Source organism: Phyllopteryx taeniolatus, chromosome 9 (genome assembly GCF_024500385.1).
Source record: "Phyllopteryx taeniolatus isolate TA_2022b chromosome 9, UOR_Ptae_1.2, whole genome shotgun sequence".
Classification (NCBI taxonomy): domain Eukaryota; kingdom Metazoa; phylum Chordata; class Actinopteri; order Syngnathiformes; family Syngnathidae; genus Phyllopteryx; species Phyllopteryx taeniolatus.
In genome coordinates, this window is record NC_084510.1 from 29,681,414 (window position 1) to 29,698,460 (window position 17,047).

Below are 17,047 nucleotides of genomic sequence, written 5' to 3' on the forward strand. Positions count from 1 at the left end.
GCGGGCAAATCCTACTTTGCGGTTTTTCACCTGGTTCTGGTCCCTATTAAGCGCCGAAAACGAGGGAACACTGTAGAGTCAAAAAAAAAGAGCAGAGAAGGAGAGAAAGTGCTAGTCGCACTCTGCATACATGCTGTGTTGTCATGGTTTCCTTTTTGTGTGCTTAATGAAGACTATCTGTCACCAGGGGGGAAAAGGACACAAACGTAAATGTTGGCTTGAAGGGCAGAAGCACTGCAACGGGCCAAGGATGTAACGAAAATAAATAAATAGTTTATTGACAATAAAAATAGTAATCTCTGCGATATTTTTCCTAAATGTGCTGACACTCTTCACACCGCAATGGTGGGAAGTTGCTATTGATAGCTCGCCGTTTTAGGAGCCCGACTTATTGACTGAGGCAAAGTGGAAATTGTGGACTCGGCAGAAATTATTCCTGCATGAGAAATAGCCAGGACCTTTTTGTGACTCTTCACACACATACACACACACACACAGGGACGTTATATTGAATTAGTTGAATTTGTTCACCCTGACGATACATAAACTTTATCTAAACTTGTGGACTCCCAAATTTGGGTCTCCACAGAAATACATGCCCATGCCCCTCTGAAGGTCCTGCACAAAACTACCGTGAATATCAAAAAATATAAAATCAGCACTGGCGACCGGTTCAGGGTGTATCCGGCGTCCCGCCCGAAGATAAAAAAAAAAATGGATGGATGAATAAAATCAGCAACCATGCACTTCTTACACCAATGAAATATTAAACAGTAGCATACTAGCACCCAAAATAATTTTTCATTGGAAAAAAAAAAGAGAAAAATGGGAGTTTTCTGTGGTCCAAATCAGTTAAAGGGTTTGCAAATAATGTCCGTTTCCCGCCTGGTTCACTTCATGTTCAGTGAAAATTCCAAAGTATCCAAATGTGTCACAACAAACCCTGTGACCTCACTCTTATTAGTCACAAGAATGTAAACAGGAAGTAGGATTGCTGCACAGATTAGCAAGTGATAAGCAAATGAAGTGGCACAAATAAACACACAATTGGGTTAAAAAAAACAAGGATTTGTTGATAACTTTCATCTCGACAATCTAGCAGGTACAACACACTAGCAAATACCGAGTGCTTTGTAATATCATAACTCCAACATAGTAACCTTGCTCGCATCGCAGGGTGAAAAGAAGACGCTAACTCTAAACTAGGCCTGGGCGATTTATTGCGATTAGTGATCACGATAAATTTCAGGTTGATTACGGCGATCAGCAATTCTCACCAAGGCCTTTTTCTTTCGAAGAAATACTCTAACCCTTTTGCGCAAAGTCATTTGGGATCCCCAACAGTATAGGAAAGACTCATTTGTGCCCTAGGAATTTTTAGGGAGACATGCTCTCCGGTGAATTTATAGGAGCTTAATATCTAATGGTGATGCTTGCATGTTCTGCCCATCGTATGCGATGAACACACGTATACGTCTCCATACATCATTGTCCGTCTCTTATGTACTTCCCCTAAAATTGAAATCCATTTGCAAAATCCTCTTGGTGGATTAAGTGTGCAGTTTTTATGCCATTCCTGTGGCCACCAGTAAACACTGCCGCCATGCCGCTTTCTCTCTCTCTGTGCTGCCAGTCTTACAATAGACAATAGATATATCCATGATGACATGGCCACCACATCAATGCTCCACATTCAACATGGCCGCCACGTAGGGACGGGAGGCCCGTCTTTTAGAACTGGATCTTTTTTTGTGTGTGACCCGGAAATACGTCAGTCCCGTTCTCTGCCCGCATTGCGCCAGTAAACAACAGCGGCCAATTCTGGAAATAACAGACTTTGTCAACGGCAGTTGAAGTGACAAATGGAAACTATTATTGGACACATTATTCAGTCCCCACAGTCTGTTTTATCGAGGTTCCACTGAACAAACAAACAAGTGCTAACTTAAAAGTCACTGTAAAATGAAAATAAATGTCTTCTAAAATTTGACACACCAAAGAGAAGAAAACATACACATCCCTTGCTTGAGCTGCGGAAATATATCTGCTTAAAGCCTCCGGTGACTGGAACATATCCCACTTTGGTGTGGAAAGCCCCCGCAAGGCGAGGCACTAGCCACCAGCTAGCTCACGAGCTAACAGGCCTAGTAATAATAACTCAGAATTGCACCAGTGCTCGAGTTTTTATTCCAAAGGGGAGGAGGGCTCATGCCGGACACCGAAGCGCATCACTGGGCGCCGTATTAGCAAGAAAACTGAAATGGGGAAAAACAGTTTAACATACTGTAGCTCCACAATTCAGTACTACATAGTTCTCAATCTTTGCACTTGTTTTCAGCAGTTCTCTTAAAACAAGTCTTGGAAACAACTTGGAAACAAGTCTCTGAATTCACTTTGCAGGGTTTTTAACACATTGAAGAAGTAGGAAAATGCATAAACTTTAATTTAATCCGACCCCTTCGACACTGCTCAGCTGGAATAGTCCTGTTTTCACACAGTCAGCCACAAATTTCTCCATCCATTTTCTGAACCGCTTATCCTTACGAGCTACATACATCCAAAATACAGTGGGTATGGAAAGTATTCAGGCCCCCTTAAATCTTTCACGCTTTGTTATAGTGCAGCCATTTGCTAAAATCATTTAAGTTGATTTTTTTGTCCTCATTAATGTACACACAGCACCACATATTGACAGAAATGTTTGCAGACTTATTAAAAAATACTGCGACCCTAGTGAGGAGAAGCGGCTCAGAAAATGGATGGATGGATATTAAAAAAGAAAAACTGAAATATCACACAGCCATAAGTATTCAGACCCTTTGCTGTGACACTCATATATTTAACTTGGGTGCTGTCCATTTCTTCTGAGATGGTTCTACACTTTCATTGGAGTCCAACTTGGTTTGATTATACTGAGGAGGAATGGCAGATCCCCAAATCCAGGTGTGAAAAACTTGTTGCATCATTCCCAAAAAGACTCATGGCTGTATTAGCTCAAAAGGGTGCTTCGACTAAATACTGAGCAAAGGGTCTGAATACTTATGGCTGTGTGATATTTCAGTTTTTCTTTTTTAATAAATCTGCAAAAATTTCAACAATTCCGTTTTTTTTCTGTCAACATGGGGTGCTGTGTGTACATTAATGAGGAAAAAAATCAACTTAAATGATTTTAGCAAATGGCTGCAATATAACAAAGAATGAAACATTTAAAGGGGTCTGAATACTTTCCGTACCCACTGTATATACATTTGTACTCACTTGATCCCACTAAAATAGGAAAACAAGACCCCAAACCTGTGTACAAATCTCTCAGCCCAACAAGTAAGCGCCACCAATATAGGAAAACAAGACTGCACACAAATGGACTCACATCTGGGCCACTTTTCCTAGCACAGGAAAGTCCACAGGAATCCAATTTACTCTGGTAAAGGTTTCTGAGCACACTTCCTAGAAGTTCACGTTTTGGAGGCGAGAGAGGGGGGTAAACAGAGTCTACGTGGAGGCCATATGCAGCGCGAAAATGACAAATAGCAAAGCCACAACAGCGTGAGGGATGTGCTGATGTGATCACTATTCCGACTCAAAATTAAACTGCAAAGATGAAGTCATGCATTGATTTCCCTCTTCTGTGGCCTCCCTGTCACTTCACACTCAAGGTTGCTGCCAGCCGGCACGGAAAGGTCGCACAAACACACTTGTCGCAATCACGTCCGCGCTGTGACATCGGCTCGATACATGTTGACTTTTTCTATTCCGTCTTAGTAATCGGCGGCTGAGATAGCAACTTACCCACTGTCTGATTCAGCGACTGCAACAGCTGTCAAAAAGAGGAAAAGTGACACATTACAAAAGCAAAAAGGAAGGAAAATGACATTTACAACGTGAATGACTGTGTGAAACTGTAGCTTCATTTGAGAAATACAGTGCAGTGAAGCGTTGATGTGTACTATTTGCATTGTCGTGTATCTGAAGTTTGTTTTGCATGGTTAGAAATACCTCCCATGGCTAAAAATAAGCTTTTGTTGGCGGTCAAGGTGCAGCAGTTTAGAACACAAGGGTACACAGAGTGGCAGGAGTGGGGTTAGTTAAATAGTGACTAAATAGTTGTCTATTGACTTGTCACATTCAATGACAATAGCAAATTAATACAGAAAGAATAACCCAACCCAAGTGATAATTCACCTGCAAAGAGGAATGGTGTGGGTGTATTTTGTTGTTTATAAGACTGCAGAAGGAATATTAACTTAACAATCTCTATGAAGAGAATTCAGGGGGGGGGGGGGGGATACTTTCCCATACCGTTTCATCATTTCGAGTCAATTTGGTAAGGACTTGCATGCAACATTTATTTTGCTTGCTGCTGTGATACTAATTACTGATAATTTAGGTCATGCTGGCCAGAATTAGATTAAATTTGTTGTTTTGAAGGTCATGGCAATAAAAAAAACAATTCCTCGTAGCTCAGTGGTTAGAGCACTGGTCTAGTAAACCAGGGGCCCGTGAGTTCAATTCTCACCGGGCCTTTCTCCTTTTATAGGATGTAATGATTTACCAATATATTTAGATGACTTGGGAGCAGTGTGGCGACAGACTGAACATCCGCGACGTTGCGACAGCTCCCAGATCAAAGCTGTTCACCGGCGAAGAGGACTAGTGTGGGCGTATTTTATTGTTTATAAGACTGCACAAGGAGGTTTAATTCAAGATAATTTGCCCGTATGAATGGGGGGAGGGAAGTCTCTACAAGGGGGACAAAACCTTTCTATTCCGTTTCATCATTTCGAGTCAATTTGGTGGTCTTCATTTTGCTTGCTGCTGCTGGCTGGGTAGAGCAGAACCAGTTCAATTTTCTGTTTAATAGAGCACTGGTCTAGTAAACCAGGGGTCGTGAGTTCAATTCTCACTTGGGGCCTTTCTGCTTGTCTCGGTACTCTTGCCGTTCAGAAAAACCTTTGCTATGATGTCATCCCTCTGGCTTGGCTGTTGTCTCTTGGCCAAAAGACATGCAACATTAATGGAGTCATAACATTACATGCACGGAAGGCCGAAGAAACCCTGAGAGGCGTTGGTTTCCCTAAGTGATTGCAGAAGACCAGGGAGCTCTAGGGCAAGGTAGTAAAGCAGGACGAGGATGTGTGCGCAGCTGTGTGCTCCTTTCGATGACTTTACAGCATCTGACAAACGTAACGACGGGTGAAACTAGTATCATGCGCCTGATGTGTAAACACGGGTCATCTGGCAAGGGAGGAGGCGTACTTACTCTTTCTTACATAACTGGCCCCCCACTACACTTCCTTAGAATTCCCCTTTGCGTCACCAGAGTGTGACTTCGGGAAAATTGAAAACAAAATGACCCGTGAATCAAATTGCATTTTCCTCAGTACCTAAGAGAAAATGCCAGATTTCTCAAAATGTGCCCCTTCGTGGCTGTGAGCAGTATCTCTAAATGTTCTAAACTCCTATTTTGAACCGTAATAACACCTTTCCCGTAGGCGCCACGCCATTTTGCACTTCTTTAGACAGCAAACTAATTGAGATGACCATCCCGATTCCAAGCCAAGCTTGATATTTTCGGCCAAAAGCTGAAGTTAAATATTTGGAATTCAGTGAACTAGGGATCGAGCTAGCAAATATTTTTTAGAATTGATTGTTCTATTATTGATTATGGCGAGTATCCCATCGCTTATTTGAGTAGCTGGATAAAAATGTATTTTGCATTATTAAACAACAATACCAATGCGAAATATGCATGTGAGGTGCAGGTATTATTTCTGTCCACTTGGGGTTGCCATCCTCACATTCCACTGTAGTATCTGTGACTTTGGACGTGTGAGACTTTAAAAGGCAAAACCTGGGCTGGTGAGTGACATGGCAGTCGGCGAATGAGAGTGTAGAGATGGCTGACGTGAGCTCAGGTTAGCTGCTGGCTCTTAATTGGCCATAGCCTTTTCATTAGGAAAAAAAAAGTGCTTTACTACCATCCTATGACATCTATAGGCAATTACAAATATTTTGGGGTTTGGTTGGGTGTCATTTAGGATTTCTGCTATTCGCAGCAGGGCTCGGTCCCTCTCCCCTGCGAATAGCCGCTACACAGCATTTGAACGTGATATCACAGTTGTAATCTCGTCTTTATGACCTCTAAAATATTACTTGGCTGAAAAGTAACAGCAAAAAGCTGCTTGCTCAGCATCCCAGAAGATGGGATTCATAAAAATGTTACTGCCCCATTAACATCCTGAAAATGCCACATCACAGTGATCACACTCGTCAATAAAAATCCCAGAATATCTGATTATGCAAATATTTTATGATTAAAAAAACAATATTGAGGTGATGCCAGGACATTGCTGCATGGTTGATTTAGTTTATTCCTGTTTAGACTCTTCTAACCCTAACTCATCCAAATCCAAAGCCCCTTACCCTTACCCTAACCTGACTTTACGAAACACTAACCCTTAACCTCTAACCATCAACATAAACGTGTCTTCTAAGTCATCTGAAAAGGTCTAAAAAAAATTTTTAAAAAACCTCTTCAAAAACATTTTCAGCACGTGTGTGGTTCTCATCCATACAAAACTGTTAAAAAAACGGCAGCTGACCCCCGTAATGAAGGTCCAATATGCTGGTAAGGAATGTCTCACCATCTTTGTTGGCACTTCCTTCCTGTGGCGTGACGTCTTTGACAGCCTGCGACGCGTCCTCGCACGTCTTTGGGACTTCCGGCTTTGACAATTGAAGCGAGTCGCCGGCGACCCCTCGATCGTCCTCCGGGGGCTTATCCTCGTCCTCGTCGTCGTCAAAGACAAACTCTTCGCCTTGCTCCTCATCCTCTTCCTCCTCCTCCGCCTCCTTGTCCTGCTTTGGCAGTTGCTGAGACAAGGCGGTAGACATGGCCCCTAAAGGAGACGCATACATTTCGAGGGATCAAACGTTAGAAGCCATACTTGGTCAGCATGTAGATAAAAAAAATAAAATTTTAACTTTCGCATTGTAACGTTCCGAAGGTCAAAGTGACAAAATACGAGACAAGAAGGTCTCATAGCTCAGTGGTTAGAGCACTGGTCTAGTAAACCAGGGGTCGTGAGTTCAATTCTCACTGGGGCCTTTCTACTCACTAATGACGATACTGCTTACCTTTGTGAGGTTTTTGATATCATTTAAAATGGTAATTATCTTTGTATTTATAGTCTCTTTCAGCTTCCCTTGTGGTGGTACCTAAAAAAACTTGCGATAAAAAGACAATTTACGAGACAGCAAGGCCTCATAGCTCAGCGGTTAGAGCACTGGTCTTGTAAACCAGGAGTCGTGAGTTCGACTCTCACTGGGGCCTTTAACCTAATGAGCAACATGTCACTTTTGGGTCATCTCTGTGATCACCACCCAAACTTGTGCACCATACTATTCCGTTGGGAACAACTAGCTTCGCCTGCTGTTTTGAAGGGCATGGTGACACTACCGCAAGGCTTCAACCGCTGGCCTTGTGAACATTGTGATTTTCGTGAGGGCCTTGATGTAGGTTTATGATTTTAGATTGCTGTCCTTTGTCATTTTAAGTCAATTCTGTGCAATCTTGTGTGCATTTTGGAGGACATGTGCTCTGAATGCTCAATTTGGTGTTTTGAAAGTCATGGCTTCAAGGCTTGGTGGATCTGTTGTTAGAGCACTGGCCTTGTAAACCAGGGGTTGCAAGCTCAATTCTCACCAAGGTCTTTCTCGAACCCTTTTGGGCAAAGTCATTTGGGATCCCCCACAGCATAGGAAAGACTCATTTGTGCCCTAGGAGGTTTTAGGGAGATATGCTCTCCAGTGCATTTATAGGCGCTTAATATCTAATGGCGAAGCCCAAGCTAGCGACGCCCAAGCTGCCCATCACATGCGATGAACACACGTATATGTCTCCATACATCATTGGCAGTCTCTTATGTACTTCCCCTAAAATTGAAATCGATTTGCAAAATCCTCTTGGTGGATTAAGGGTGCCGTTTTTATGCCATTCCTGTGGCCACCACAAGGTGGGACATTCACTATTTGACAAGCGGATCTGATTATCAAACTTCGACACTATGTCCGGCGTATGAGATAAAGCTTTGCGACTACATTGCAAGCCTCATCGAAATTCCAGAATTAATGGTTATGCAAATATTTTAATATTCTAAACCAACCTCCCTAAATCCTTGCGCGCCGCTTAAAAGCAGATTTTCAGTGAGCTCATAGCTGGAGGAAATGTTCACCGATGAGCCTGCTCAACAAAGACGCGTACATCACTCAGAGCAGCGAAACCTTGCGCAGAACAGGAAGAAAACCATTATTTCCACCATTAGTGATAAGAGCTAACTGGCGAGGCAGACAGATTGCAGGGGCCGGAATGTCCTAAGCTGATTAACAAAATCATATAAAACACCACTGAGATCAAATGGCCTGTTAATAACATTGCACAACAGCCAGCAAGTTGTTGACATGGAAGTTTTGGGATGAATAAATCTGCTCAACAAAATGAGCAACACTAGTGTGACATATGGTGATTAGCAAATCTGTTAGCTGAATCAAAAGGTTCGGCGCAGTTTAGCGGCGGATTAATTAAGACGTACCCACAGCCACTAACGATAGTGCCCAGACAGCGCCAATGGTCAAAGGGAATCATTACGTCCTTCGTTAGAATATAAAACATCTTAATTATTATTTGCAGAAATCATTTGGGACTGGATTTACAGTTATAACCCCCCAGTTATGTTTGTTTTTGGTACACCAAAAATGTTCTTTGGTCAATGTGACCCACTGCATGTTGAGTCATAAAAAATAGACAGGGTGTCCCAAACAAATTGACATCATTTCCTCGTCTAATTAGATAGCAAATCCTCGCTCTAATGATGTCAAATTTTAACCACGTGTAAAGACTACGTTTAAAGGAGACATATAATGCATTTTATTTCATATTTAAAAACCGTTGCCAGATGTGTTAATGTTGATGTTCACTGGCGGTGCGCATATTGAACATCTGTGAAGCTTTGCAAAATCATTGCTTACTACCAATTTGAATAGGTTGTTGGAGTTTTGATTAATATATCAAATGTATTTTTCAACATTATTTCATATTTAATTGTGTTTGCCTTGGATATGCAGTGACTAAGAAGAGATGCGTTGAGGGACCCGACAAAGGTTTTTCAAGATATGAGCTGTCGTTCGGTTCGTTTTTTTTTTTGTTTGTTTGTTTTTGTTTTTGCTTTGACTTGCGAGCAAATATTTTTGATGTGAGCACTTTATGGTGGCAGCTCACTTCACATGACGCAGCGGTTTGGCACAATTCTTCAAAAAAGCCTTTGAGCTTCTTTGTTGTCACTCCCAAGTGAAGTTTACTGTCAAACTAACCAAATTAGAGACATAGACGCAACTCTGCTAGCTTGATACTAACACATAATAAGAAACACCATAGAGGGGCTAACGAATAGCATCGGTGTCTCTGTGTTATAAACCCCTTAAACAATAAATATTTTAAAACAAACAGTGGTGCAAAACGTAGACGAACAATATGACAATACTCCCAGACATATTTTCTTCATCCTCTGCGAAGAACAACAAATATTACTGCAGTTTACTGAGTTGTGACCACCGTCTGTATTATACTGCCCCCGGGTGGCCAGAATGCACACACCAGAAGAAGCAAAATGTTCATTGAATTCAAGCAAAAAAAAATAATAATCATCATCTTTGAAAATTCTTTACATTAATTTAATTATGTCAGTAGTTTTCATACAGTACAATATTATATAGTATTGTTTATTACTGAAAAACGCATTCAAAAAAACTTTTTGGCAGAGAAGCTGCAATGGATTAATGACATTTGTATTCATTTCAATGGTGAACGAGGACTTGAGATACAAGTGTTTGTAGTAAGTAGATTGTGGTCACAGAATGAATTAAACTCATATCTCAAGGCGCAACTCGTCATACTTCAAATCGCATCAATTTCTGGGTTCGCCCAGAGAAATAATGTAATAAATAATTACAAATATTTAATTTAAAAAAAAAAAAAAAAAAAAAGGTAATATAAATGGGGTAACTTTTTCCAATTATTTTCTTTTGCATTTTTAACAAGAATGGGACAATTTGACTCGCCAAATAAGAGGAGGGTTAACTAAATAGCCCTTGCTTATGAGCTGGTAAAGGACAATGGCACATTAACCTTGTACAATTCAATATGGTGGAACAATCCCCTACTATAAAATAAAGGCTTGTGGTTCAATCCTACTTTTTGGTACCTTGCGACTGCGGTTTACAACTCCAATATACACGCTGCTAATTGTTTCTCCGCTCTCCAAAACGGTGATGTTATGCGACGACTTCTCCGCTTCATGTTAGCGTACCGCCCAGTGAGACCGCCGCATCTGCTTTGCATTTTAATCAGCACTGAGCCGCCTCCCATGCACAGGCATTCTTTGGCTCCTACGCCAGAACGACGTACGTGTCGTTTGTAATAACAAAAACAGAAAAGTCGAAGTTGTTGCCGTCAGCACTTATTGCTTCATCTCAATATCTGTCACGTTCTCATTATGGCGCTCGTAACGTCCCAATATTGCTTTTCGACGGTGCAATTTAGAGTTTTGCGGGACCACTTTGAAGTCTGAGTCACCAGACGCGTGTGGCCGTCATGTGTTTCAATCAAATACAACCCAGTGAAGCAAAGAGTGCAATTGGCTTCAGAAATGGCTTCCGTTTACAAGCAGATGAGATTCCACGGCTGGTCTCGTCCTCAGAGTTTCTCCAGCCGCCAACAATGAGCCTTCTGTGGGGAAAAGAAACTCTGGTGGGCCTGGAGAAAAGCATTGTTTCTTCATTCGTCACTGCGCTACTCATTAGCTCACGGGTCATTTGGGCCACGGCTGCGAGCTCTGTGCTTTGATGCCACTCGTGTGAAAGTAGAAGGACGCTTCCTCTTGGTGGGGAAAAGGCGAAAAGAGAAGTCCAAAAATAAAAGCAGAATCACCTTTTTAGCTGGACATGAGAGGGTGGAAGTTTCAAATCCTGTCAAATAGGGCCAAACTTGAAAAGTGGTTGCTGTGGGACATGCTGGTCTGCTTCCTGAACACTGTGCAGGAGCCCTTGAGCAAGGTTTTTTTTTCCTACGGATCAACAGATGAAGAGAAGTCCAAGTCATCCCGGTGCCTGAGGATTTCCTCTGGTACAGAAGGAGTCCAGTCTACATCTAAGGTCACTTATTTTTGTCCAGGTCTCACAGTTTCCTGCTTGTGAGAGGCTGAATAGACAAAAATTCCAAAATAAAAGCAGCATCAACCTTTGGCCCTGGGATTTTAAGGTTCGAAACCTGCACAATATGGACAGTGGCAGCTCGGAGAGATGTTGGTCTGCTTGAGTCCGCTCAACATAACGTCTAAGCCCAGTGTGTCATGTGGTGCTCCTCAGGGTTCGGTGCTGGGACCCATACTAGTTTTGTTATAAACTGTATGTTCCCTCTTGGAAGACTCATTAGCCTTTTTGATAGTGTTCTTATGACTTTTACGCAAATGATAGATATCTCTACTGCTCCTTTAGTGAATCGGCAAAAGAATAAGTATCCAATCCTCTTCACTGTCTGCCATTAAAAGGTGTCAAAGAAAGATCAATCACCCCATTGGGTCTTTGAGCTCCATAGTCAGGTCTAACAATAGAAAGCTTGGGATTTTGCTTGAGAACCACTGAAAAGTGGTTAGCTAAAACCTTTTTTTCCCACTTTAAGGACCATTTCAAAGCTAAAGATCTTATTGTCAAGGTCAGACCGAGAAGTAATCATTTATGCTTGTATTCCCTCTTTCTTAGATTACTGCAATTAAACTCTGACTCTACTATGTCGCGTGTGTGAAAGGGAAAGGCTCTACTGATTTCCTATTCACCAGTCTAGCAGACACTGCGTGAAAGAGGATTTTGGGACAGGGATTTGGTGCCGACGACTCCAGTAAACGTCTATGGTCAATGGTCAATGTCCTGGTCTCACAGCCATAAGGCAAGCGCAAAGACTTTAGTCCTCGGGTGCATCAAACTCACGCCAACCGTTTAAACATCAGATATGCTCATCGTTGGTAGCTCTTGAAGAAAACTTGTGTAAAACAGAAGCCATTTTAGACGTTTAATATTTCTACAGGTGCTTCATTCCGTTCTCCTGTCATAGACTCCGCCAGTTACCTAAACTGGGGAGGAAGTGCTTCGTCCTGTTTTTCCCCACTGCGGGAGTTGGGAAGGTGGCAGTGTGCAAGGGAAACAGAGAAAGAAATTCAACCCACTTTATTGGGTTGAATGTGAAAGACACAGGCGAATAAATGCCAGCTCTACTATTAAGTCTCTGATTCACAAACTCTCATGCGAAAGGGACTCCATAACTCACCGTGCTCGGCACTGACATCGGCTGACTTTATGGGCACACATTTGACAGAAGTCATTACAAATTGATGCCTTGTGATTGGCTGGTCCGACGCTGTAGTCTGCCGCTGCCCTGCTGAAGACAAGGCTCCACTTCCCTACATAAGCAGTGTGGAAAATAAATGAATTACAAAAGTACAGGGGTAGATAACAATTTAGTTCAGCACTTCCTGGTTATACTTGGACAAAAACAAGTATCACCCAAGGGCTATAATGTCACAGGAACATTGTAGCTCGGCTGCCATGGCGACAGTAGCGCCCGGGAATGAAAACAGAGGTTTGATCAGACCTTGGAGCCAAAAAGTAAATAAAGTCCGTAAATGTTAAACAAACTGCAGTCCTAGGTACACCTCTATCTATCTATCTATCTATCTATCTATCTATCTATCACTTTCGAACGTTTATCCCATCACAAACGTTACATTAAAACACGATTGACGCTACGACGCCTCCCTCCCCCGAGTCGTATCCACGACGTCGACGCGTGACTGATGTACACAACCCTGTCGCTTTGGCTTCTGACGACGAGCTCTGACACGTCCTCGTGCCCAAGCCTTGCTGACTAATTTCTCGATGAACCGCCTTAGCCTGCAGTGGAATGCACGTGAGGTTTGACAGCTAGAATAGATATGTGCGCAATACATAGCTACAAAACAGCTCGTGTCTTCCAGTCCAGCTCAGGCCGCAAACACCTATTTTTACAAACGTATATTTTTCTATGGCCTTTTTGCCCACATGCAAACTCTAGTGCACAGAAGAAAAATGACAACTTGCTGGAAAACTCTTGCTAGAAAGAGATCTCTTTTCTTTCCACTGTTATCTTATTGCTGTTTTACTTTTACCTCTGATTTAAGCACACTGTCATTGCCCTAACTCATAAAATGTTGGGTAAGTGGAACCATCGGATTTATTTAGACTTATTTAGATTTATTTAGACAAAAGCGCAACAAAAAAGTTCATCCAATGTTCCCCCTGATAAAGCAAAAAAAAAACGCGAACAATGGACACCTCCCTAAAAAGGTTTATAATTGCCTATAGATGGTGCCAAAGCACAACATGAAGCTCCTCAACTCACGTCAACATACTTCGTAGGCAACAAAACTCCACAAGATGGCACCAAAGCAATACTTCCATATTCTAAAGGGCTTTAGTTTAGTTTCGTTTCGTTTCAAACTGCAAATATTTTTCAGCGAATAACGGACGTTTCCCAAATAAAATTGTCAAATAGGTGAATCCAAGAGTAGTGAATGGCAAGTATGTGTCCAAATATAGGGTCATAGCCCCGCCCATTGCTTGGGCCTGCGTGAGGTGTACTTGATGTGGGAGGAAAATAAGCGTTAAAAATCGACCCGGATCCATGCGGACCTGGTCTTTGGAGAGGTTCTAAAGGTAGGCTTGAAGAATCAAGCTGACAGGTAGTCCGAGCAGGTTTTTAGGGATGAAAGGATTTTGGATGAGTCATAAAAGGACTCCAGCTTGGACAAAACAAAGAGCCCCGGGAGTGAACACAGTAAAAGCTATTCTTCTTCTGGGGGGGGGACTAGGATGACAGAATGGACAATGAAACCTACTCGTTCACACCCATTTGCTGACCTACATACGACTGCAAAAAAATAAAAATAACCCCCCCCCCCTTCACTGTGGAGCAAATGTGGTAATAAGTGGAATGACGCTGCAGAGCAAAGTGGTCCAACAGGTCACGCAGCTGAACAAAACTTGGTGACGGACTGTACTGAACAGCTCCACCAAAAAAAAATGATAATAATAATTAACCCTGCCTAAGATAACAAAACTATGACATTGATTGAGCAGCATTAAAGGAGGCATATTATTTTATCTGCCGATTTCTGATGTGTGTGGGAACGAACCCTTCTGAATTTCGCGACATAACAATTTGGCTAATTTACATATTAACCGCCGTCACACCAAGTTTCTCCACCCATGACTTGATCAGCTAGGCTGACTGAAGATCCAGAGCCACTTTCAAGTGACGGCCGGATTACAATGTCCGACACGCTGTCGAGGCACCCGCGTCCCCGAACCAAACGGGAAGCACCGTTGCCGTTTTGCTTCCGGTAAGCAGCACATACTCGATTGGCGGCAACCGTCCGATGGACACAGACCGACACACCGACAAACGGACAGAAAGACAGACGAAAAAAATGCGTGTCTTCTTCTTAAGATCCTCTTAAAGATGACAAAACTGACATGATCCTGGCTGTTGTACCGTAACTTGTTTTTCTAGTGTCCTTGTACTTTATCACCTGACAGATGAACAATAAAATAACATCAAAAGTAAAATATTAAAGTTTTCTTCTGAGAAACAATATACTGTTCCTGATAGGCCTCACACAGGATTTGGTAGATCTCTTTAAATATAACCGAGGTGTTGTGAGGGACGTGCTCTGGTATAAAGTGTCCGACTGTGATGTGATGCGTCGTCAATTAAAGCTAAACTGAACGCTTACAAATCCCCTCGGCTGCGCATTTAGTGACGTCTTTGAAATGCAAAATTAGCTTGCTTAACTTGCAACGTGCCGCACTCCAAGATCCCGCGAGAGATCTGGCCAGTTGCCACATGACTGCATGTGTTTTTTTGCGTTTGCCGCCAAGCTCAATCGAATAGTAATGTACCTTTCAAAATGAAAAAAATTGAAATGTGGTTATTCCAATGGCACACGCATTAGTCCAAATGTTTAAAGTGTATATATATATATATACACTGACTTTGTGCCATCTTGTGGCATCTTGGTCCCAACCAACTATGTTGAACTGAGGAGAGGAGCTTCATTTAGTCAGGTCATAGCGTCTAATAAACAAATCTCATCTATCAAAAATCATTATTGATTCATTTGCTAATCGATTAGTTGTCAATTAATCGTTTCACCTCATCGTTTCAAAAGTAAACTTATCATTACATGTCCCCGTTCCAGGTGTTTTCACGCCCATAGTAATCTTTTTCTTGTCCAAATCAGTTGATCGGTGTAGAATCATTGTGTTTTTATTAAATTTATTTTAAAAAATGCCTATTCGTGGGACCGTGAAGCGTGAACTGTTGTCAACTTCCACTGAAACAAACTACACCCGTTTGTCTGAAAGCAGACCGAGAACACTTGGCTGAGTTGGTCTACACCTGACTTTGATTACTGCGTTTACACCAAAACAAATAAACCGTACCGCCTAGAGTTTGATTACCAAATGGACCAAATGCTTCTTGTCTGCATACACCTCAAGTTCCTGGTTGTTTTCCGTTCGTGTCCCAGTAGCAACACCAACCAGTTTGCAAGCAGCAGAGTGAATTCCTTTTTACTGGCCCACTGGATATAAGGAGTACTTACTTAAGACTTTTCAAAAAAGCTGTAAATCTGCCACAAGAGGTAAAAAAAAAAAAAAGAAAGCGAGTGAGAAAGGTCCCGTACGAGAACAAACGACGGCACTGAACAAAACATCAGCGGGGATGTAAGCGAAAGTCACAGATGAGGAAATGCAACTTTTTGGACATTCCTGGGCAAACAATTGCACCACCAGACGAGGACCTAAAACGGTGCCATGCGCTGATGATTCTGCTGCGTTTCCTTCCGCTATCCCTGAAGACTTACTAACCCTGAACCAATAATTTAGCAAGCTCAATCCCTGTGCCAGCTCCTTGAGAATAGACCCACTATGTCTTTGACTGGCGGTCCAAGACTCAACGAGCTGAGTGGGAAGCTGCTGGGGCTCACGAACTCCCTGGCAAAGACTACAGAACAATAATAATCTATTACACATACATCTATTACCGGGTCTACGGCGGAGTAACCCTTCGATGTAAAGTCTTACACGAAGCTTGTAATTGTGTATAGGTGCCAGAAGATGGCAGCAAAGCACTTAAAACGAAGAGGATTGTAACGCATCAACACCAAGCTTCTAGCATGTACACAATCATGAACCCATGTTACATAAACGACTGTATTCAGTATTCAGTAGTTCAATTATTCAACACAAACAAACGACCTTTACAACAGGACATCTCAAACGCAGACGGGAAAAAAAACTATCAAAGAATGAAACCTAACAACAACGCCAAGATTCCACCAGATGGTGCCAAAGTAATATATTAATGGCAGTCAGTCGCAGGGCACATATAGACACGGGCAACCATTCGGACTCACATTCACACCGTCACTGAGTGGGAACTGAACCCACGCTGCCCGCACCAAAGTCAGGCGGGTGTACCGCTACATCATCAGTGACTCGGCCTGAACAGAAAAACAGAAAATAGCCGAGATTTCAGCGAATAACCAAGGGTGGCTTAAAAAAATAAAATAGCGACTATTCAAATTCACAAACACTTTGCAGTGCACCCCCGCAAATTGTTTGGGATCATAGTTTGCTGTATATTTATGGTTTAAACTATTAATATTGGCAATTATTCACGTTTCGTCAGTTACTCGCTTTTTTGCCACTGGGCTCCAATAGCTTTAAAAGTCCAATATCACCAGTCGGCGTTTTGGTAGACAACGCAGTCACTCTTTGAGTGAGTAATACTCGTGCTGTTGTCTTCAGTGCGGCTTTCACCTGCCTTGCCGCATGCTGGCAAACGCAAGCTTTCGACTAACTTGGCTAATGTGAGGGACGCGCTGGAGGAGGAGCAGCA

General features: G+C 42.3%; 1 protein-coding gene and 2 non-coding genes across 9 annotated transcripts in view; 2 read left to right on the top strand and 1 right to left on the bottom strand.

Annotated features, from left to right (window-relative positions):
• Positions 1-17,047, bottom strand: part of arhgef10la (Rho guanine nucleotide exchange factor (GEF) 10-like a) — a 104,672-nt gene that overhangs the window by 85,537 nt on the left and 2,088 nt on the right. For 5 of the 7 annotated variants that reach the window (XM_061785278.1, XM_061785280.1, XM_061785281.1 and 2 more), the window contains 3 exons: positions 12,377-12,509; positions 6,645-6,899; positions 3,790-3,817 (listed from right to left, as the gene is read on the bottom strand). In XM_061785278.1, coding sequence (XP_061641262.1) covers positions 3,790-3,817; positions 6,645-6,899; positions 12,377-12,431 — 338 coding nt within the window. In that variant the 5' untranslated portion in view covers positions 12,432-12,509. Of the gene's footprint in view, positions 1-3,789; positions 3,818-6,644; positions 6,900-12,376; positions 12,510-17,047 lie in introns of those variants that run through there. The other 2 variants (XM_061785283.1, XM_061785279.1) reach the window with 1 other exon arrangement.
• Positions 7,036-7,108, top strand: trnat-agu (transfer RNA threonine (anticodon AGU)). Its single transcript has one exon. It is a non-coding gene; the product is annotated as a tRNA-Thr (tRNA).
• trnat-ugu (transfer RNA threonine (anticodon UGU)) lies at positions 7,261-7,333 on the top strand. Its single transcript has one exon. It is a non-coding gene; the product is annotated as a tRNA-Thr (tRNA).